The sequence below is a fragment of the Diorhabda sublineata genome, chromosome 10 (assembly GCF_026230105.1).
Source record: "Diorhabda sublineata isolate icDioSubl1.1 chromosome 10, icDioSubl1.1, whole genome shotgun sequence".
Lineage (NCBI taxonomy): Eukaryota > Metazoa > Arthropoda > Insecta > Coleoptera > Chrysomelidae > Diorhabda > Diorhabda sublineata.
Genome location: NC_079483.1, coordinates 11431267 through 11454974, shown reverse-complemented (window position 1 = coordinate 11454974; position 23708 = coordinate 11431267). Strand labels below are relative to the sequence as shown.

At 31.1% G+C, this 23708-nt stretch overlaps 3 protein-coding genes and 1 long non-coding RNA gene across 6 annotated transcripts; 2 read left to right on the top strand and 2 right to left on the bottom strand.

Annotated features, from left to right (window-relative positions):
* Positions 1 to 160: 160 nt before the first annotated feature.
* On the bottom strand, positions 161 to 9204 carry LOC130449512 (cyclin-dependent kinase 20-like). 3 transcript variants are annotated; one of them, XR_008910450.1, is made up of 6 exons: positions 8748 to 9204; positions 7411 to 7599; positions 5834 to 6070; positions 4177 to 4404; positions 503 to 2517; positions 161 to 446 (listed from the first exon to the last, which is right to left on the bottom strand). XR_008910450.1 is itself a non-coding variant. In XM_056787392.1 (5 exons), exons 1-5 carry the CDS (start codon positions 8925 to 8927, stop codon positions 2371 to 2373), a joined length of 981 nt encoding a protein of 326 aa, XP_056643370.1. In that variant the 5' UTR covers positions 8928 to 9204; the 3' UTR covers positions 161 to 2370. The 3 variants fall into 3 exon arrangements, 1 of the variants encoding a protein (XP_056643370.1); XR_008910451.1 differs by having other exon boundaries at positions 1326 to 2517; positions 8748 to 9121; XM_056787392.1 differs by having other exon boundaries at positions 161 to 2517.
* Positions 9205 to 9368: 164 nt separating this feature from the next.
* LOC130449514 (RRP15-like protein) lies at positions 9369 to 12783 on the top strand. The gene is made up of 3 exons (XM_056787394.1): positions 9369 to 9485; positions 11126 to 11424; positions 12163 to 12783. Exons 1-3 carry the CDS (start codon positions 9446 to 9448, stop codon positions 12559 to 12561), a joined length of 738 nt encoding a protein of 245 aa, XP_056643372.1. The 5' UTR covers positions 9369 to 9445; the 3' UTR covers positions 12562 to 12783.
* A 106-nt stretch (positions 12784 to 12889) lies between these two features.
* Positions 12890 to 20654, bottom strand: LOC130449515 (uncharacterized). The gene is made up of 4 exons (XM_056787395.1): positions 20442 to 20654; positions 19604 to 19773; positions 17489 to 17626; positions 12890 to 14309 (listed from the first exon to the last, which is right to left on the bottom strand). The coding sequence occupies exons 1-4, from the start codon at positions 20536 to 20538 to the stop codon at positions 14061 to 14063; spliced, it is 654 nt and encodes a 217-aa protein (XP_056643373.1). The 5' UTR covers positions 20539 to 20654; the 3' UTR covers positions 12890 to 14060.
* Positions 20655 to 20794: 140 nt separating this feature from the next.
* Positions 20795 to 21664, top strand: LOC130449552 (uncharacterized). Its single transcript, XR_008910461.1, has 2 exons — positions 20795 to 20852; positions 21384 to 21664. It is a non-coding gene; the product is annotated as an uncharacterized LOC130449552 (long non-coding RNA).
* Positions 21665 to 23708: the final 2044 nt, after the last annotated feature.

The following is a 23708-nucleotide window of genomic DNA, read 5'->3' as shown; positions in this document are numbered from 1 at the left end:
ATAGTAAATGATTGGGAAACACAAAAAGAAGAGAAATATTTGTTATAAAAGAAGAACAACATTCCGTTGTCCATAATATTCAAAGTGAGGATGCAAGTTTGGAGTTTTTTGTCCCAAAAAATGAGCTTTATAGTGGGATGTTGGCTGATTCAATAACTTCTTAACAGTTAACTTTTATTTATAAGAAGTTTCTATTCAACAAGTTTAAATTATAGTAAAAAAACATGATCTAATAGTTAATTAGATTAACTGGCCAAAAAAGTATAAGAATAAAAGAAAATATTGTTCTAAAAGCGTGGATCTTCAATATGAATCATTAAAATTTATCTGTTTAGTGTCCCCTTCTGTATTGAGTTGGCACATCCTTGCATTGACCAAAAAATATATTTTTGTAGATTGATCTCATTACCAAACATATTCCGAAAAAATAGTTTCCAGATTAGGCCCTAAAAAGTTATCACTAAACTTGAATCCATAACAAAAGTATAAGAGTTAAAATAACCTATTTGACAACAAGTCAAGCCGTCCCCTCTTGTGCTGTCTTTTTACATAAGAAAGATTCTCGCCCAATCGGTTCGAAACGAACGGAGATTTTCTGTTGAATTGATTGTTAAAATTGGCAGCGCTCCTGTTTGGCTAACTGATTGCAACCGACCAATAGTAATGTGTTGTGTGTACCGTATTTTTGCCAAGTACTTTTCAAGTATTGAGATTCAGATTGCTAAACTTCGAAGCACTGTTACCAGTCCATTGTCAGTGAAGGCACATACGTATAAACGAGTTTCCATGAAATGAAAACAAAACTGACGCAAACCTTCGATTTTTGCATTTAAAATTACAAAAAATTTCAGGATGCCCCTCTTTCTTTGAGCAAATTCTGACATTAATTTTTACATCAACTCTAAAATCAATTATGACATCAATTCTGAAATAAATTCTTATATCAGTTTTGACATACATTCTGACATTAATTTTGACATATATTCTAAATACAATTCTGACGTCAGTTTTGCCATCATTCTCACATCCATTCTAATATTAATAATGACATCATTTCTGACATTAATTTTGACAGCAACTCTGATATTAATTTTGACATATATTCTGACATCAACTTTGACATATATTCTGACATTAATTCTAAATACAATTCTGAAAAAAATTCTGACATCGGTTTTGACATCTATTCTGACATCCACTCAGATATTAATAATGACATCATTTCTGACATTAATTTTGACATATATTCTGACATCAGTTTCGACATCCATTCTGACATTAATTTTGACATATATTCTAAATACAATTCTGAAATAAATTCTTACATTAATTCTATCATTCGCGGCTAGTAGAATTCGCTAAGGGTGCTATACCCTATTCTTTTTTCACTCGAGGTACATTCCTAATGTAATTCTCGAATGAAGTGCAAAGTGGCACTACCACATAAAATCGGCCCATTTTGACTTTGCGTACAGTGGAGACATGTGTCTTTGTACTAGTTTTTTGAGGTTAAGTTTAATCAAGCCGTCTTTTGATTTAATAAGGATCCAAATAAAACGATGAATTTCTTCTCCAGAAACACTACTTCTAATTATAATAATTTAGCATTGAATCCGCATTGGAAGTGCCCTTGTTAAAGAATCCTGACTCTACAATTATTTTTGTAGCAACTGTCTGCTGAAACTGTTTTTTTTGTTATTACGAAAGGTCCTGCCAATGACATTTTGAAGTGTTGTCATCTTGACTTTTATTTTACTTCATGTATTCCAGTTCGTTTGTAATTTGTGTCGGTCTAAGTTTGATTAGGTTAGAACATAAAAATCACATTTCAATCATATTTCTTACTTATACGGACCCAGGCGAGACGTTTTGTATGGAGTTGAGTCGTTATTCCTCGGACAACGAAACGAACAGTTCTCGAATGTCTAGTCGTCTCTAGCGGAGCTACGCTGCTCCTAGAGATTAGGCAAGCGCACACAAAATGATTTGCCTTAATTTTATGTCTCCTTTAATTGAAATATTCTCCTCATAAAAACTATCAAACTAAATCTATAATACTGGATCGTACAGAACATCATGAAAACGAAAAAAGAACAAATTAGCGTTAACAAACAATCATTGCAAACGAACAGAACACGCCACGTCGATATCACAGACGGCGTAGATTTGTTAACGCCTCGCTTAAGAAAAGTGTACTACGAAAGCTCCGATCACGGCAATGCTGTTATTGGATTCCCGTAGTATTTAAAGTTTTTTTTATTTATGTTTGGCGTAAACTATATTAAACTTGAAAAATTTTATACAAAATCCATTTTAAAACCGTAAGTTTGAAAGATTATTTTTTGCTTTAGATGAATCACCGCCTCCAGTTTATAAACTGTCTTCGTTCGACGTTTCGTAAATATCAAATTCCGAAAAATCACAGGGCGATTCATTTGTTTCGATTTCATCTATTTTCGGCATTTGGGATAGTTTACAAGGTAACGGATACTGTTTGAAGTATCTGTCATTCAGCGCCTGAAAAAGAAATTAGAATTAGTATAAATAAACTAAAAGAAATTGGAAAATTGATATGTCAAAGCATATCGTGTTTAGTGTCATTGAAAATATTGTACAATGGATCCTCGTTATACCTTCCTTTTTCTTTCACTTATTTGGAAATTTTTGCTCTCAGTTGTATATCTGAAACCGCTCATAGTACAGCTGCGATTGAAATGGAGAAAAAATTACGATACTGTGTCAAAGTTGTTTGTCAGGTTGGTGCAGTTTTGGTACACCATATACTCGTGTAGGAGGTATGGTATTATAAATTTTTAAATTTCTTTTATCTGTTGGCGAAATAAAAATTTATTCTTGTCAAAATCGTTAGAGACGGCTCCACAATGATTGCCTTGGTGTTATCAGACTTCTACGGAGAATAACTCAAAATAAACGAATTTTTTTTCGCTTGGGTAATATGATACGGTCTTCCAAGCTGAAGTTAGGTATTCAATGTGATGGAATGTGGACGTGTGATACTTAATCGATGTCATAGAAACACATATAGCAGAGCTACCATACAAGCCATAACGGTTGGAACGGTGTACTCTAGGCTTGTACTGTGCTGTAATAAGTTCCTATAAGAACTGGTGAGTGATGGCTACAAGGTCCAAGACATCACAAGGACAACGACAAGGGTGGAATAGCTAGCCAGATTGAGATCGGCTAATCCACCAATGAGCCCAGAACCTATCCTCGGTGCAGCCCAAAATATCAACAATCTTCTTGCAAGCTCTGCGCAAATGGATAAAATACCTGATATGAGACAAACAAAGTTACATATAGATGGACCTTCCGTTTCTATTACCAAACGACCGCCTCACTTAAATAGGCGCGAAATTCGACTGGTTACCTTTTAATCCAACACGGTCATGTAAGTTTCCATCTCCACATAATGGACATCCTGGACGATCCAGAATGCCGCTTGGAAAATGGAAGAGGAAGTAACTTCAGACCACGTTATCAGTGAGTACCTAGCACTCACAAATGTGAGGTTCAAACACTTCGGCAAGTCTCACTGTTTACCTAGTGACGTCAAAAGGTTCAAGCCACTGTGACTGATTGGCTTTTCAAAGGACATCGTCCTATATATTCAAACATATACATTTTTATTTTATTCTCACGTTCAAATTTTTAGAGAAATTAATATGTTATCAACCTCCCACTCCATTTGAAAAGTTCAATAAAATCTCAGTCCTGCTTCTATTCGCTGTAGTACATTTGCCTGGTTGAAGTGAAGTTGCAATCAAAGACCCAACCTGTACACCAGCACCACGTCAAACTCTCAATCTTCTGATTTCAAAATTTTACGTGGAGTTTAAAAAAAATCACAATAAAATAAATGGAGATATGACAGTTAGAACCAACACAGCTGCTTCATTCCACAAGTTTTAGTGGGTAAGTATATGTATGTTTGGTTATCTACACCATAGGATATTGTCAACATAAATGAATAATGTACATTGGGTTGCATATAACAAAATCGTTAATAGACAATTAATCATTGGTAGGTGTCATTAATAATCAATTTATATTGCGTTGAAATACACCATAAATCTACGATATATGGAAATACTACATTGATAAATATTAGCTGAGTACGAAATTCAACTTATTAATTAGTAATTCCATACTCACCTCTTTTGCCGTCAATCTTTTGTTCTGATCGTATATTAAAATTTTACTTATTAAATCTATTGTCCCCGAATCTGCTTCTGGTAATACCGACGTCCATGGTTGAGGTTTTGCATAAGTAAATGATATTTTATTGTAATCTGGCAACTGCGTCAAGCCCGGCCATGTTTTATTGTTTGGAGTTCCTAGAGTTCCTAATACCATAGCTAATTGTTCTATGTCTGTTTCTCCCTAACAAAGAAATAAATAGAATATACTACTACAATAAATAATAACATCACGAATAATATACCATAATTGTCAGGGCCGGATTAAGATTTATAAGGCCCGGGGCTAAAATAATGACGGGGCCCCCTTAAGGAATTCGGAAACCCGGAAAAATTCACAAAATAATATCAATACGTTAGATTTGTGGTATCAACATATCAAAAAATACAGAATGATGGGGCCCGGGGCTATAGCCCCCCCAAGCCTCTAGCTTAATCCGGCCCTGATAATTGTTCTAGATACACTATGTAGGGTCTTTCAAAACGTTCGCATGCGAGTTATATCACTGCATTAAGCGAAAAAAATCGCCAAACAATCACATGTCTATAACGCATGGATTAATCACAAATTAATAATAAGGTTTAGCCAATCAAAGCTTGTGGAACGTTTAAGTTCCTACCATCCCAATCGAGCGGTCGAGAGAGCCATAAAAGTATTTAGCTGCTGCTGGAAATAATATGCGCCGAAAAACTTTCGAGTACGTTTTAGAAACAAAGGTAAGATCAAAAATGCGGCAGCAGCTAAATACTTTTTTAGCTTTCTCGACCGCTAGATTGAGATGGTAGCAACTTAAACGTTCCACAAGCTTTGATTTCCTTATCCCAAATGGTTAACTCCATAGATTATTTTCTGAACACATCTTATAGAAACACCAAAGTGAGTTTTGTGATGGTTTTGAGTTGTATAAATTCTTGAAAAAATTTTAAATTCATAAGAGTCAAAATTCAATATTCAAAGTGGCGTTGATAGAAATATTGATTAAATAAAATATTCAATTAATTGTCTACTTTTGTAGGTGGTGCAAATATGAATCAGAGACATGGGCACTGAGAAAGAAAAAAGTACACATTATCGAAATAAGATTTCTAAAAAAATATAGAATAGATCGAGATATAACAAAATAAGGAACACTATGGGAGAAAATTTGAATTTAGTATGAATTTAAAACAAATTCGACAAAAGACACGTTATGGGTATGGGAGAAAAACGGTCGATACGGAAGATATTATGAAGCACGAAGTTAAAAAAAAGAAAGGACAACCGAGGAGGAGTAGAACAGAAGAAATAAAGATGGCAGGGGAAAACTAGAAATGAAATGGTAGGAAATAGAACAAAAAATGGAAACAGCAGCCTACGTAATGATTCAACTCCAACATCTAATGCACAACGTTAGTAAAGAAACTAATTTCAACTAACTTGAAACAAGTGCATTTTTTTATTAAAAAAATGAATCTTGAAAAATGGTTAATAGTGGTCTACACTATCAAACGCCTTCGCAACATCAAAAAATACGAAACTGGAATAAAAATTTCAACCAGAAGCCAATATTTATGTGGATAATCACACTCTTGAAACTATTTACTATAGTGGCAAGTATAGATAAAAATATTACCGGAAAAAGCGGTTTCCCTTCGACCATTTCCGCTATTATACATCCAACAGACCACATATCCACTGACAAATTGTAAGTTCTTGATCCATATAACAACTCCGGTGATCTGTACCACCTCGTCGCAACTTGGTGTGAATATAATCGTCGTTTTTCGTGATCATATATTCTCGCCAATCCAAAATCGCCTATTTTTAATATGCCGTTTTTGCTTAATAATAAATTAGCTGGTTTTAAATCCTGCAAAATATATGATGTTTAAAAAATCTAATGGAGAGGAAAGAATAATTTATAAAAAAAACTGCGTTACCGCCATACAAATGTCATCTACGAGAGTTGTCTAAAAAGTTTCCGACCTCAAACCTGAAGATGTCGAGCATTTATGCAATAGGAGTTGGGAAATCCTTTTTCCTTGCGTGGATTGTGATCGTTAAATCAGTTCATATTAGATGCTTTCTATCAGTACTTTGAGCTAGTTAACTCTTTTCTGGGGGGTTTGCTATTAACCTGGTCCCCTACCTTCCTCTTTTTTCGGGCTTGGGACCGGTAACAGTGCCACTAGGCTACTCAGTCCAACCAGAAGCACTGCATCCAGACTGGTAGAAATTGCATCGGATAAATAATATCCATTTGGAACACGGAGTAGAGGTTGGTAACGAAATTATGGAAGAAAGAAGTTGGAAAATATATTTGCGCGTCCGTTAAAGAATTCTCCCTAAAATTTCAACTATTTTGGACGCTTAGTTTTTGTTTCACGATGGTATAAATGAATTGTGAAATTTTTTGTATATTATCGCGCAATATCTATATATTGTAGTAAATAATTTGTTGTTATTTCTATAACATGACCAAAACACTGCAATGGTTGCTGTCAATTTTCCAAAAGGAAATAGTTTTATGCAAAATTAGTTCATTAAGAAGGCATCTTATTAAGGTCATCCTTATCCCCATCGTACTGTTTGCTTTTACGGCGTGTGGATTCACTGCCATCAGTCACCGAACGAAGATCAAGCCTAGCAAAATATCAATCTGAGGCTAGCAGTGGACACCCTTGATACATCAGGATTTAGCAGATTTGTCGATAGTTTATCGAAAGATATGAGATATAATGGAGGAAATCGCTAAAGGAAGATTTCAAGAGCTTGGGACATCCAATTGAAGACACTGTCGGACTACAACAAAGAAAACTGCGCCATGTATCTAAAGTCGAGAAAACAGCAAGACCACAACCAGCAATGGAGACAAATAGAAAAAAGGGGACAAAAAAGGAAGAGGTACTGCCTGTTAGAGACCCTGTCAATCCGAGGATAGGGAGGATCTAGAATAGGGGCAGTTTTAACAAGTGCATTCACTTCGCAGCTGAGGGGACTGACGACCCCATTGGAACGGTTGTGGATGATAGATGGGAGCTATTCCCGGAATACTTCGTTATTTGAAGAATGCATCTTGGGAGAGACAGACTGGTACTAAATTTGTGGAATGAGATGGAACGTATATTTACTACTATAAGAAATAATTAAAAATGAGCGCAGTGTCTAAATATTTTAAAAATCCGTCTGGTATAAAATTTACATCCTTACTCGATGCATTATATGATTTTGGTGCATATAATTTACTCCTTTCAACAGCATTCTGGTGTAAGCTTTCACTTGTCCTAATGATAATACTAAATCATTTTTACTTAAGATGTCGTATAATGTCGTCGGTAAATATTCCATTACTAAAACCATACAAGTTTTCAACGAGATGAAATCTAGTAACTTCACAATCTACAACAAAAAAAAGACAATAGATAAGTTGTATATAAGAAGGTGCTTTTGAAATATTAACATTGAAATCTGAATTTTAATATTACAAAATACGTAAGAGGGCGTCTCTTAAGATGATATCAGACGGTTTACTTTTTATTCGTTTCTGTCTTTCATTCAGCATCTTTCATTAAGCATGAAACGTCTAGGCATCCAGCGATGTTGGATTTCGGCATTCGACATCAATCACTCGCACACGAATGAACGAAAAATGAAACGTATGAACACGAAAAGAACGTTCACTCGAGCTCGTTTGACGACATATCCGAGGAAATGAGCGAATAAGTTCATTTTTTTTTTGTTATTTTGTGTATATGTATGTTTTTCAAACATACGTCTGCCCTTGCAGTAATGCGTATGAGGCTCTTCGGGATGTCGTTCCTGAGGACGTGACTAATTTTTGTATAGATACGTGAATAAACAAAGCATGCGATTGTTGCGAAGTATATAATACATTTTTGTATACCATGTCTATCGTTATACAGAGAGCCTATAAGTTTCTATATCTGTGGAAGAATTATATATAACTAAATAACAATTTGTAACATTTTTGATTATTTTGCTCACAGAACCTTCCGCGATTTTAATTAAATCAAGAGTGGCGAATGTATCGAGTTGAAGCAGAAATTTGAAAAGAACTCGGAAGCTTGTGCTCACTCCTTCCGATCCGTTCTTTGGAGTAAAATCGGATCGGTGTATGTCGGCCTTAATAAACGTAATTTTAATTTTTCAACTCATCGCTAATTAAAGTTTAATATTTATATGCTAACTTAATTAAATATGGATAAGAGTATAATTGATACATTGGTGCAAGCACTGGTCGCATTAAGGAAATTTTACATTTTGAAATTATCGTGATTTCAAGTTTTAATTAAATTCTAGGTTACTCTATAATATGTAAGCTGTACCTAACTCATTAATTTCTTCTTTTTTCTTGCAAAAATTGCCAAATTTCCAACAATAATTAATTAGAATTATAGATAGTTTATATAAATTTTATTAATTAGTAATAAAGATATTTACTTTACTTGTGGGACAAAAAGTAGATACTAAGTTGGATCTAGTGAATAGAATAATAAAAGATAAATAATAAATAGATTAAAACTTACATTTTTATGTCTCAAAAAACGTAACGCTAATATTTCTCTTATAACGGACTTGGGACAACCAACTTGATTTACATTTATTTTTTTGAGTGCCGCTAAATTTGCTGTCCTCAAATCAACACCTTTAAATACGAAACCGTATGCGCCTTCACCGGCCCTTCCTAATATTTTATAATTATTCATTTTCAACAATAAAATTTTTATAATTTTGAATAGAGGTTAAGTATTAAGACATTACATTTCTCGTCGTTATGGTAACTGTTAGGGTCGATTAACATTACGTTAAATGTGAATTGTATTGGGAATATTCATTATATGAATGGATTTTATTAAATTTCGTCTAGCGAGGATTATATAGCTAACAATTCAACCACACATGGCCAAGAAACTCAACCAACTCGAATGTGTCAAAGACTGTTACCGAATTTGTAATTGTAGTATTAATAATTTGTGACATACTAATGATCTAAATCATTTTTTATCACCTGAATATAAAATTCAAATATGCGAATAGTGTATCATCAGTCTTTTTCCATATGTAGATAAATGTCTGATTAAACTTTATCTGCCTAAGAAACGAAGAAGAGCTCACTAAATATAAGCATATATTGAATTTTTAGAAAAGAAGAAGAAAGTTAACACGAAATAACCATATTTTAGAGTTCAAATATTTGTTTAGTTTAATAGTGTATATTAACAATATGACTATTATGGAAAGAGTTAAGGAAGATCATGATACAAGTAAGTATAATATGTCTAAAAAGATATTATTTCATAATGAGTGTAACAGTAATTGAACTATTTATTCTAATACTGAATATATTGCAAAATTATGGGGCATTGTACCTCTACAACTATCCAAAAAGAACTCAAATCGTCTTAATTTGGGTAAATGAAATTGAAAAATTAATGTGCAAGATCAAAATTAAATTATAAATACAATAGGGTTGCGTCGTTTATTTAATTACTGAGTTCCTATGGCCATCTTCCCCATCATAACACCCTGATTACCATCTGGTAACAAGACGAATCACAAATGAGCCCAAACTTAATGGGGTTGAGTCGTTTATTTACTTATGGAGTTCCTATGGCAATCTCCCCCATCATAAGACTTTAAGTTCGGCAAGTAGATCAAGATCAACTTGCAAGATTTGATTACACTCAGCGGGACAGGTGAAACTAAATAAAAGCGGACCCTGGTTACCATCTAGTGACAAAATACTCGTCAAGACGAATCAAATGAGCCCAAAAATTGATGGAGTTTCTATGCGCATCTTCCTCTTTATACATGCATGCAAAATTTCAGCTCAATTGGAGTCAAAGAAGTGGATCAAATGTAACTTGCAAGATTTGATAACAAACAGTGGGGCAAGTGAAACTAAATAAAAGCTTGTAAAAAAGGATGAAATTATCTTACCTGAATAGCAACTGCAACTGAATATGCTTCTAAAGAATTGCGTAAAAGAACATACACAGAGATGAAATCTAAACGCATGAAAGTCGGCAAAATTTGATAATTGAACAAATAAAATAAACTGAAGCAATAACAGAGATCTCAAATTTTGTGCAAATAACTTCAGTCTTACTTTTGAGGATTGGTTTTCTAATATATAGCAGAGTTCCTATGCTTGAAACACCTGGAATTTGAAGAATGTTCTGAAATTTTATTTTTCACATTAAATTCCACAATTCTTTATTTAACTGTTGGGATTTACAGTTTTTTTTTCCCTCAAAACGTTTTCATATATACTATTTTAAGCTGTATTTAGTAATATTCCACCATAAATAAACAAAATTGAAAAAGGTTGTTTGTAAACTAAGTTTGCAGTCATTTTTTCCTTTGTTACCTGAAGTAAAAGCCTTTTATAAAGGATTTGTCAAACATGCGGAGCATATCAATCAAATACTGAAACATATGAAGTATTTGATATAATTCAAACCTTGTTATTATTTGGTCTCTTGTAACTAAGGATTATTATAGAAATTAAATTATATTTATCAATAAGAGTACCAAAAGTAAAAAACTTGAAACTTTCATTGGTGTAATGTATTAAATCATGGCTGTATCAGATTTTTTTAAATAACCCTGTAATATATCATCATAATTTCAATTCACTTTAGTTTAAATATTTTGTTTTCAATGTTTTACGATTCACATATTACCAAACCAGTTAAAATAATTGCAATTTAAAAAAATCCCACTTAAGTAGATTGTTAATATTCTTTCTGCATGTATATTTCAAATGCGAAGAGTTTAAGCATTTCATTTAGTTTAATTATCGTGCTTAATTTGATGAGTTGTGTCTCTATTACCAGAAATATTAATAAATAATACCACAGAAGTTTTGTTGTAGTAATTAATTTTAATTCATGAATTGTAGGTGAAGTAGATGAAGAAAATGTCAGCAATGTTTCTGATCAAGTAAATGTCTCTGATGAAGAAGATAACGGTCTTTCAAACACTGGTTGGGCTGATGCCATTTCAAAAATATTGAAACAAAAACCAAAAAAGAAACGTAAAAGTGTAGTACTATCTAAAGCCAAAAAAATAACTGACCTTAAGAAAGTTGAAAAAGAATCATTTGGATTTGAAATAGATGGTGCGGAAGATATTGATAAAATTAAAGAAGAAACATCTGAAGAAGTGAAAACAGAAAGTACAGAACCTACAAAAAAGAAAGTAAGTACATATTCTCATCATTTATAATATATAGCAGAGATTTTTATAATATTAAGAATTCCATTCAATAGTCAGAAAGGGTTTACCGTAAAAAAGTTTGCATCACACTTTGAAGTTACAAAAAATTTGAGGGTTGTTCAGAGTTGTTTGACTTTGTTCCAAAAAGGCAAAGGGCTGAGGATGAATCTTTTAGAGAAAATTGAACAAATATTTGAGTTGGCACCCCATTGTCGAGGAATCGCGATTCTGACTGTTGTTCTTGGTTTGTTCTATATTGTTCCAAAACATAGGGTTAAAAAAATTTATTATTATATAATGAGCTATTGTAGATGAGGGTTGAAAAAGCCTTGAAAAATTTTGGAAAAAGCTAGAACAGCTTAGATAAAATAATAAGATTTCTCTAAATTGAATTGACAGTGGGATATTGGTTAAACAATACGAACCCCTCTTTTAAAGATTCCTAAAAAATATTTTTTTAACAATATTATTGGAAAATTTAGAACAAATATGAACATACTATCACAAAAATTATTTTTCGTAAAATTTGTGAAAAATAAATTTTTTAAAAGCTATATTTTGGAACAATATAGAATAAATCAATAGAAATACAATAGAAAAAATCTAGAACAACTTTCAAAATGTTTGTAACTCCTAAGTATGATGCCAACTTCTTGAGGGTAAAAGATTTAGGGCAGAGCAGAGTTCTAAATATGAATAAATAAAAAAAATTATTTTCAGAGGAAAGAATTGCCAAATCTACGAGTAAAACCTAATATCCTAGAAAAAGACCGAGAACGTACTTTACAAAAAATAGCAACAAAAGGTGTAGTTCAACTATTTAACGCTGTTAAGAAACAACAACAGGACATATCTAAGAAACTCGAAGAAGCTGGTCCATTAGAAGTTAGAAAAGAGAAAGTGTTAAAAAACATTGATAAACGAGCATTTTTGGATGTTCTTATGGGAGAAAAATCACAAAAGTTGGAAGATGACACCATCCCAAAAATTAGCAAGAACGTAAATACTGATAAAGATGTTACTTGGAGTGTCCTTAAAGAAGATTTCATGATGGGGGCAAAAATGAAGGACTGGGATAAACAGTTAGAAACTGAAGATGTGCAAGTTGAAGGAGATTAAAAGTTTTTTTTCAACAAACTAGTTTCATTTATTGACTACTATGATTTTATAAATTGATAGCTACATCCATTATCATATTTGATGATCTGTTCATATGAACCTAAAAATCCACTAGAATAATTTAATGTCTTCATAAAATATTTAGGTAGCAGCAGTGCTAGACTTTCTTTGGATTGCGAACATATAAATTAGACAAAGCATTAAAAAAATGTGCCAGTCTTTCCTAATATGATTTCCTTAACAATGTGAAAAATTGCGTTTCTTTTATGGTGTTCAAGATGAGAGAGACCCAAATCTGATCTAACCTGAGGAGAAGGAAACACAAAAATCTTACTATATTTTTGTTTTATTCCAACAAAAACTTGTACATGTGCTTAATGTGTAATAAAGATAAAGGATTCAAAAAATCCACTTCATTCAACTAAACAATATCCAAAATGTATTATATGGAGAAAGTCTCATATCTCGCAGCTGTTCAATGGTAATTCCTCTAAAAAGATGGATGTTTATTATTTATAAATAAAGAATAAATGTAAGAGCAAAACAAAAAATAATTAAAAATTACATGATGGGACGTTAATAGAATTCGAGGAAGTAGAAAATTTCAAGTATTTGAGTGTACTACTAGATAATAAATGCGAAGAAGAGAAGGAAATCGAACTAAGAATTGCCAAAAGTAACAGCTGCACAAGCAGCCTTAGAAGAATATGTATTAACATATTAACTACGAAAGACAATTTTGAGACCCACTCTGACATACACCCTTGAAACTTAGATAATGACGAATAAAACTAAACAGAAATTGGAAATCTGGGAGAGAAAAATACTAAGACGATTTTTTGGAGGAAAGCAGACAGGGTTAGGATGGGAGAGAAGATCAAACCATAAGATTTACACACTTTTAAATAAGTCACCAATCAAAATGTTTATAAAGAGAAGGTTACAATGGTTAGGTCACTTAGAACGAATGGACACAGACGGATCCTTGAAAAGAGTTGCATGGAAGATACCAGAGGGCAAGAGGAAAAGAGTTAGACCAAAAAAACGGTGGAGGGAAGTAGTGGAAGAAGACCTTAGAAAAAAGCATCCAGAGCTGGAGAGAAAAAGCAAGGGACCGAAAGAAGTGGAGAGAAAGTACAATATATAAGATGGATGGTTCTGTTGCTATTTCAAACCATGTTGATTGATATAATTAAAATCTGCTAATTCATTGTAGTCCAAATAAATCCATTAAGAAAACCTGATCTGTTATAATAGATTATAGTAATAGTTGTGGTTCTGGTACGGTTTCTTCTCTGGTGCATACTGGTGCTCCAAAACTATGATGAATTTCTTGTTAACATTATTTCAATACAATTATACTTGAGTAGAAGTCATATATATAACTGAAAAAAATTAGATTTTATTCTTTTTAAAATTAAAAGTGTCAATGTTTTAAAAATATGGTTTTTTATTACTTATTTTCTGTATCTTTATTGTATTATATATCAATAACTTTTTCATAAATCAGTAAAACAATGTTTTTTAGGAATACTGTGACCAATAAATGAAATATCAGCATCATTGTTTCCAAAACATTGAACTCTTGATGTGTATAAATCTATAATCCTTGTTTCTTCGTTTCTGGTTGATTTTTGTAGACTTCTATTAGCCGCTGCCATAATATTGTCCATTTTTTTAACAATGGGATTAATATTTGTATCAAAAACTTCTTTCATCTGTTGGCATTTAGCAAGAAAAACTTTTTCCTATAAGAGACACTATCATGAAATCTTAAAAGACTTTTGTGTAACAGGAAAATGGTTTAACATTATTTGAATCAGGTATTTTTGAAACAACTTTTTGGTGAAATTGACTTTTTTGCATTTTTATGCTGGCAACCATGCCACAAACAAACCCTTGACATAATTGAAACAACTCAAGTCCTTTTCTTTCCATTTAATTTCTTTCTACTATTTCTAAGTAGCTACATTGCAAGACAGCTGTGATCATCACTTGGTCGATTGATAATTTCAAAGTTATTTGGGTTATTTTTTGAATTCAGAAAGAACAGGTCTGCTATAGATGTTATTTTTGTGATCCGCCCAATTACGGAAAAGGCTATAGAGATCAATAAGACAGCCTATATGTGCTTCATCGATCTCATCGAAGCATTTGGTATGGTACGATTAAAGGATGTAAGAACTCTCTGAAAAGAAGGGAGATTCACCCCAACATAAAAGTAATTGAACCGGTTGGCAAATATTGTAAAGGAAGAAAAACAGAATACATCCCAACCACCTGCAAGATGGTATGAAAGCAGGTCTTCATCATCCCAGCTGCAACTAGGCAACTAATGATGCAAACTCAGTACCAAGTCATAACGTACGATGAAGAAGATTTTCTGGATACGAATTTATGTAGAAATGAGTGAAGAAGTCAATCCTGTAAATTCTAAGGGAAATTTGTGTCAACAAAAACCCAGCAGAGACGATTGCAAGTTAGATTTTATGATACGTTTTCTTTACTTCTTTTAGATTCCAAATACAAGATTTTAAGATACTTTTTATTATCATTTTAGATATCAGAATCGAGGCATACCCGTTTTAGTTTCTGAGGAGTTCTGTGATGAAATTTATAAAATGTTCACTAGCTTTTTTACCAAAAATGAACAAGATGCTTACCTTAAAGGCTTAATGTCACTGCAACTAATAGCTAGAAAAAGGTCAAGAAATTTAAATCTGAGTATATAGAGTCTTATATCGCATCTCACATTCTGTTGGTGTAACCAAAGTTTATAAAAAAGCTTTTCTCAGCCTTTGTGGAATCACTCTGCAAATATTTATTAAACTATTGGCTTTAGGACAAACACCCTGAGACCTACATGGAAAAAAAATTCCACATGTGATAGATCTACAAATAAGAAGTGTAGAAGATCATATCTCATCATTTCCCAATAAAATTGCTCATTATACTTCACGAGAATATAAGACTGCAGACTGAGTAGGCCCTAGCTTATATCGACTGATATTATTCAAAAATTGAGTTGTCACTACAGTGGAAAAAGCTAGTTTCTTGGTAAAAATGTACACTAATTATTTAGAAACAGGATTAGCTCAAGAATGCATACACTTTCAAAGCCACCTTTCATCTAAAATAATATTTATAAAACAAAGTTTTAGATCATTCAAAAAATTATATAAATCTGTAAATCCGCCACTGATTTAGAAGCTAAAATCAATATAAACGAAATACATAGGATGTACAATACAACATATCCAAACACACAAATAAATTACTCGTAGTATAAACTGATTGTTAACACCTGTTTCAATCTATCATTTGGACTGTGAAGTATTTGATACTAAATCGAAGAGTTCCAGACTAAATAAAGTAGCATTAGCTGAATGAACTGTTCATGAAAGAAGAGCGAAAAAGTTTTTTTGATAAAATGAGGTCTATGAAAGAAATCTGCGAATCAGTTTATTCAATAGCTATGGATTATTTGCAAAATATTCATTTGCCAAACATCCCAATGCTGGATTTTTTTATTACAGGCAACTAAGTCTTTCCCTCTTCTTTCCCTACTAAGATATTCCAAACTGTTACTCAGTACTTACCGATAAGAGGGCATTCATTTAATGCTTGTGACAGAGGTTCTATTTGCCTAAACAATGTGATGAAATAATACTAAATTCAAGTGAAAAAAGAAATTTTGAATTGAAAATGATTAAGAATTGAGATGTATTGGCGTTTACGATATGGTGGCCTTATTATTACAAAATGAATGTCTGAAGAATCAAAGGGAGGTAAAGTACCTAATGACAAAAAACATTTATTTGATGTTTCAAAACTCCGCCAATTTGATTACAATTTAGAATATATTGGTGTAATCGAGGCTCATCCATTTATAGACAGTACAGTGTTTCACACTTTTAAGCTGACATAAAATGCTTCCGTGTTTATTTTACCCACCGAAAAAGTATATCCAAAATTCCATAAATATTTAAAAAATTGATGATTTGAGGAAAATAGAAAATTACGCCCCAGAAGAGGACAGGAAGAAATATTCCTGTGGCCTACGTCAGTAAATGATTATGAGGAGGGAGTAGTTGATTCATAATCATAAGCTGATTATTTTTTAAATCAAAACACAAATTATCCATTACATAGTCTTTCATTTTTACAGAAATTCTAGTAACATAAGCCCATCACTTTAGATGCTATTTTTTTTTCAAAAATGTGAACATTTTTAATGTCCAAATTACATAAAAACATGTGAACATGTGTCTATTCTATATTTTCATAACAAATACATGATGTACCCAAAAATTTTTTTACGGTATTTAGTTTTTCACCTTTCCTGAGGTGGTCTCATGGACCCATGATCATTCAAAAATACCTGATTAATTTATCTATTAACAAAATATCATATTTTTCCCGTGAAACAGTGAATAGATAGATACTGATACTTTCGTTAGTTCTATGTCCAGTGAAGTCAGGATTGATTGAAATATTGTAACATTAATGCATCTAAATGTTTTTGATTTTATGTTTCTTCTGTTTCAAAATTAGTTTTTTTAGATAGATCAAAAGGTATAAGAAATTGAAAAAAAAATATTGTAATATTTTCAATATCAGATGTTATTTCAGATTTTTTCCCTTCAACAACACACCCTTGAGCTAAATTGTAATAATTTTTTCCTTGTCTAATAAATTGCCATTTTAAGAGAATTGTACGAACATTTGTACTACTTTCTATTCTTTTTTATTCTAATTGAAAAATTGCAAATTTTAAATGCAACTAGTAAATTATTGGAAAAATTATAATATTTGAAAGGGTCAAACAATTGTTACGAAAATTACTTATTGAGAAAGAGTGATTAAAAAGTTCAAAAACTATTTGTATATATATTTTAAAAATGATTGGATTTGTATGTTTACTTACCCTGATTAGTTCTTTTTCTAAATTCAATACTTCTTCCTTCAAATTTTGAATATCGTTATCTGTTACATTTTCTACTTTCAATAAGTCTTCTTTAAATAGAATATTTGAAGATATTGCAAATATTTCTCTTGATTCTTCCTAAAAAAATTTCTAATTTTTTTAATATATTCAATTATAACATACTTTTTACCACAAATACACATTATTTTATTGATTCTTGACAGAGACGGATTTAAACTTGCTGACCTAGGCCCTTTTTTATAAAATGGATTTCAATAACTTTGATTCAATTTCAAAATAACTTTATTTTATTGTAAGTTTTAAGTATAACTCTATAATATATAAGAAACATGAAAGATAAATAAGTTATAAGCTTTAGAAAGATGAATATTCAATTTTTTTATATTAATCAATTTGAACATTTTTTTTTCTTGGCCTTGGTCGGTATAAAAACGTCGATTATATCGTCATAATTAATTTCTTGGATTAGTTGAGCTTCAATAAACAATAATGCAAGATTATTAAGACTGTTTTGGCCCATGCTTGGGAGTAAATATGCTTTTACTCTTTTTAGAATTGAAAAAGAACTTTCTTCTGAATAACTTGTAGTTGGAACACTCAAAAAAATTCGAAGAGTAATGTCCACATTCGGATAAACATCTCAAAGACTCCGTGAATGAAATAAATTGCATATTTTTTGTGCAGAGAGTATATCCATTCTTGCAAAGGAATCTTTCAGTTGATAATGGAAATGAATATATTAATTGGCTAACGTCTCTTTTTCCCAACTCCTTTGCATCTATTTCAGATAAATTATCAAAAAAATTGAGATTTTGGTTAAGTTTTTCATATGCACTTTTAAGCCTGACTAATTATATACTCGTCTAGATAGTGTCTAGAATAAGATAGCAAACATTTGTGCAAAAATTTTCTTATCCAGAGAAAGGTGTTCTTTCATTTACTTGGGAATCATCTGGCTGAATTTTTTTGTTTTTGCGACGATTATCACAACAATAATAATCAGAACTCCAGATAGTGCTTTGGTTTTTCATCATATTTAGTAAATTGCCTACCTATCATGTCTTGAATAAGTAAAGCCATAGAACTATAGATCTGCACAACACATTATGAATCAGCTTGAGATTATTGAAGCTTCTTACTAGCATCATTAAAATGATATAAAATTATATTCAAAAAAATAGCTATGATTACTGTTTCTAAATGTTATAATTTTCTCTGCAATCCCATTGCTTCAGATCTTGAAGTTTTGTTAATAAATTCTAATGCATCAACTATTGCAGACAACTCTTTTTCTAATGTGTAACATGGCATCATGTCAAGGAGACCAATGAGTTGTGTAATACTTTCAACTCCTAAATTTGTACGCTGTGCCAAGATCTCCCAATAATTTGTAGATATAGTAAAAAAATTGTATAGTTTTTCTTAAAGTACAAAAAGTCGACTGCTTCTGTTACAGATACAACAACACATAATCTTACCAAATTTAAAGAATAGATTGTACAAAGAATATAGTCTACTAAAGGATTAATTGTTTTGATTCGTGTCTAAAAGCCTGAATATATACCTAACATATTGCTTACATTATCACAAGATTGACTAAGAATGTTCCTTTAACACTTCCTTATCCTCAATAGCTTTAAGGCCGTTATTTAGTATTAATTCTAAAAAATTTTCACCATTATCTAATACATATCTTATAATTATACTAAACTGATCAACATGTGCAATATCAGGGATAGAATCTATGATTACCAAAATACTTAGCAGATTGTACTTCACTAGAAATTTGTTGTAGTATACACTTGATTGTGAATCAACAATATAATAGAAATATTTTATAGTAAGAACTAATCTGAACCAATTTTTTGAAGTGGATTGTCTTTACATTTTTTCGTCTCTAAAATTTTGGCATTTCAAATATTTTTCCACTCTTCAAATCAAATATAGAAGGTCTAATAAATAAGACATTTAAATTGATACATTGATAAAACCATACAATGTAGAAAAAAATACTGTGGGATAAAAAAATTGATATAGGACACATAGGTATTATTTTTCCATTGCAAATAAATTATATTCATAAAAGATACTTACTTCAAATTTGTCCAAAGGTATTTTTGCACTATTCATATAAAGAGCGTACAGTTTATTAATTCTATCCTGAACATTTTCATCATCTTTCTTATTATACTCTCCAGTTTTTAAAATTTCCTTTTCAAGATCAGCTAGAGTGCTTTGAATTATTTTTTGTACGACTTGCCTAACTATAATAAAAAATATTTTTGTTTATACCTATTTAGATATTTATTATTGTTTCCAAAGTTTTTTTACATAATAAACACATTGAAAGTGTGCAGTACAGTAATAATTAAAGTTTGGTATATGCAGCTAAAATAAAAAATTACCATTAAACTAAGAAATTAAATTACTAGTTGCAAGAGACCGAAATGCTACTTGTAGTTTATGTAGAAAACAAACAGTAAATTTAATTTAAAGTGAGGGTTCACCAACTTAAACTTCTTAGTTTAATTCTTTAATTTTGTGAAGTTATGAGCACAGAATAAGTTAGGGTCAGTCTTTAATGGTGGTATTATTTTGTTTACAATATCCTTGTTCTTGGGTTATGAAAATATTATTCGCGTTATTGCGCCAATTTCCACTGTGGTGGTAATTTCTATTGGTTTACCAGTAATTTATAATTATCTCTAAGTTAAGTTTAATGTTAATTTCAATTTAGTTTTAATTTTGGCTACATAAAACAAGATTAACAGAAAGTGACAATGAAATGTTAATCATTGAAACTATATTATAAATAAAAATCTATGTATCTATCTCTACCCTTATGCTATTATTTACGTATATCAATCAATACAAACCGAATCAAATATTAGAAACTAAAATATAAACTATGCGACATCTAACTTTTACTCACATCTTTGTGATAAATCCGTTGAGCTCATATCAAAAAACTGGTTTTCGTATTCATCCTGAATTAACCTATCTGCACTAATAGACATCTTAAATATCATTAAAATAAGAACGTAATTGAAAACTTATGTTTATATATCTAAATGTACTATTTTCATCCGTTGTATAATTAACTTCAAAAATTTGAAACTGTCTTATATAGTTGGACATTTCGTATTCTTTTTTTAGTCTTGAGTTGTCTACTATGATATGCTCAAAGGCTACATCACAAATTACCTACAGGTCTGTAACATTAAAGTGCCAATGTCATATAAAAGAAGAATTATGAATTGCAATTGTCAATATTCCTAGCATATTACTGCTAATTTCATTACAGTCGTGCTACTTTGTCGTTAGTGTTACCTAATCACTAAAAGTTAGTAAGTTATATTGAAATATTTCAATTTTTATCCGTTTCTATACAATCGCTCGTTTAATATATTTCCCTGAATAACCCATTATATATTATTATTGAAAAATATATATCAACGAGATCTGTTAATATTTGTGAAGAAAAGTATAAAAACTAAGTGACCCATGCTTATAGTTACCTTGATTTTGAAAATCCATTATTTCAATAATATCAACGCATCAATTTTCTCCAAAGTTGTGTGCAAAGCCCAAAATATGTTTCTGTGAACTCACTCCTAAAATTTAATAACGATACTTTAAATCCAGAGAAATTACACACATTACCAATTAATGAAACTAAGTATTAATATAAGAGTTAAAAAATTTTCTTCATTGAATGTATAGTACTTATATAATAAAAGAGAAAATATACAACTACATTTGATTAAACAAATATCTTTTTGTATTGTTTATGAAACTAAAATATATTCACTACACTTTTCTAAAACGTATTTTCTTCCAAATGCTTATAGATAAGGTTCTATTTTAATTTCAGAAATGCTTGCCTCTACATCTAGAATTGTTTCAAGAATGCAAGCCATTCAGTCTGTGAGAAACATGTCTGTTGTTTCCGGTCCACCTAGAGTGAAAATTTCAGGCACTGAACAGATTGTACATGGTATGCTTTTAACTGCCGGAATTTTAGCTGTGCCTTTGTGGGTTTTAGCAAATATCAAACACTACAGAGGAAATGCAGCTGAATAATAATAATTATTATTAATAGTTGGAATAGACATTTTTATGTATTTAGTTTAAGAATAAATTTTGTTCCATTGTTGGCAGTTTTTTATGCTTAATATATTGTATAATAATTGAATAGTAGAATCTAATTTCCATTTCAATTATTCATCAAAAAAATTGAATATGGAATATTTTTTTAAAGAAAACATTTCAGTTGATTAACTGAATAATTTCAGCCTCACAGTTACTTACCGAGATTATCTATAAATATGAATGGAAGAAGTAATATGAAAGATTTATTTAGGAGTTTATCTTCCTGACGATAAAAATTGGTGCGGAGTCCCCATAAATTTTTTGAGTTCATGGTTTAGAATGTTTCAAAATCTTCAAAAACATTATCTTACATGATAATTTTAAAATGAAGTACGTAACTGAGTTGAAATTTGTTACCTATAAGGGAGTAGCTGGAATTGTGCAAAATCGTTTTGGGGGAATGAGGAGGGAAGGAGGGAGGAATGAGAATCAGTTTCTTTGGCGTTTAATATGCCCCACTCCCACTAATAAAACGTTTATATATGTCTAAATAATGAAAGGATACTCGTTTCAAAGGTACATATTTATTATTTGATTTGTAATAGATACAATAATTATGTTCCTAGATTATATATATATATATATATATATATATATATATATATATATATATATATATATATATACAGGGTGTTTCTAAATTTATGAGACGGAATTCAGGAGGTAATTTTCCGTATTTTCTTCTTCAGCTCGAAAGATATTTGACCACTAAAAGACGATGAGTTGAATCGAGTTTTCATTCATTTTGTAAAATAAACATGAACATAACGATATAAGGGAGAAAATGTATCAAGACAAAATGATCAAATATTTATACTTGACAATACTCAGAAAAGAAACAGACAGATAAATTGACCTACACTTTCAGGGTTATTCCTAGGCAAAATCCGGGAAACCAAAATAACAGTATACTGGCCAATATTAACTGGGTACTGACAAACAGAATACAAGCAATGAAGGTGTAAGGGTGGGAAATGGAGTAACAAGTGAAGATAGAGTATTGAACCAATACTGCAAGTTGAAAGGATGACAAACAAGAGACCAGTTAAAGCTATAAGGGAAGCATGATCAAATAAAAAAAACGGAAAAGAGGTAGACCCAAGAAAACCTGTAATCAAGAGATAGCAGAAATATTGGGGCAAAGAAAAACAGGGAAAACATGGTACTGAGCAAAAGCTATGGTTAAAAATAAAAAACAATGGACCAAGTTTGTTTAGGGAAGAAAAAATAGGAAGGACTCAGCTATACACCTTTGGGTAAATAGGGGCTTTGATTATAAATATGCTAATTGCCGAATCTATTACACATTATCCTTATACACATCCTCGCAAATTTTGTACATGCTTCTCAACCTTTAATAAACATACACGTGCCAGTAAAATAATATAATTGTTCAATCTATGTTGCTGGTTGGAGTATTTCAATTATTATTTAAATAATAAGTGGAGTAGTGAGTAGTCGATTATTTCTTCATTCATTTGACAACAAGAATTAGATTAGGAAAGAAAAATTCAAAAGCAAACCTTGAGCAAGCACCAATCTACTCTTTAGATCGCTCTGTCTCTTTGTAACGTAACAAGTTTTGACAAGAGAATTGTTTGCAAGGATTTTAAAAAATTTCAGGATCCTATCAATATCACCAAACTGTAGGAATGATATTTATGAACGAGGTATGCTGAGGAAATTTTTTTATACGATACACCCATTACAATTTTATGTCAGCAATCCACTGAATTTCGTCGAATGAATTTAGAGAGACCGTTATATATAAATTAGATTTTATAAATATATTAGTTAAATGATCACATAAAAATTCTAAATATGTTCAGCAAAAGATACATTTGTTAGAAACACTCGCCAAATTCCTTTAAATATAGATTATATTAACAATATTCATATCAAAAACCTCTAGTTATGTAAAATATTTGACTAGAAACAGAAGATAAACTTGCGTGCATAGAAATTGGCCAACTGTAAACTTTTTACAATAACTATGATTTTTTTCCGAATTATTCATCAGATTAAAAAAAGAAATATGCTGTTTGAA

Excerpts from the sequence above, each read along its gene's own strand:
- LOC130449515 (XM_056787395.1), bottom strand. The coding sequence starts at position 20,538 with ATGATATTTAAGATGTCTATTAGTGCAGATAGGTTAATTCAGGATGAA. Across the intron at positions 17,627-19,603 it reads TACCTTTGGACAAATTTGAA|GAAGAATCAAGAGAAATATT; the intron begins GTAAGTATCTTT and ends AAATTTTTTTAG. Across the intron at positions 14,310-17,488 it reads TAGAAAAAGAACTAATCAGG|GAAAAAGTTTTTCTTGCTAA; the intron begins GTAAGTAAACAT and ends TGTCTCTTATAG.
- LOC130449514 (XM_056787394.1), top strand. The coding sequence starts at position 9,446 with ATGACTATTATGGAAAGAGTTAAGGAAGATCATGATACAA. Across the intron at positions 9,486-11,125 it reads TAAGGAAGATCATGATACAA|GTGAAGTAGATGAAGAAAAT; the intron begins GTAAGTATAATA and ends CATGAATTGTAG. Across the intron at positions 11,425-12,162 it reads CAGAACCTACAAAAAAGAAA|AGGAAAGAATTGCCAAATCT; the intron begins GTAAGTACATAT and ends AATTATTTTCAG.
- LOC130449512 (XM_056787392.1), bottom strand. The coding sequence starts at position 8,927 with ATGAATAATTATAAAATATTAGGAAGGGCCGGTGAAGGCGCATACGGT. Across the intron at positions 7,600-8,747 it reads GTTTTTTGAGACATAAAAAT|ATTGTGAAGTTACTAGATTT; the intron begins GTAAGTTTTAAT and ends TTTTTGTTGTAG. Across the intron at positions 6,071-7,410 it reads AAAATCATATAATGCATCGA|GATTTAAAACCAGCTAATTT; the intron begins GTAAGGATGTAA and ends TATATTTTGCAG.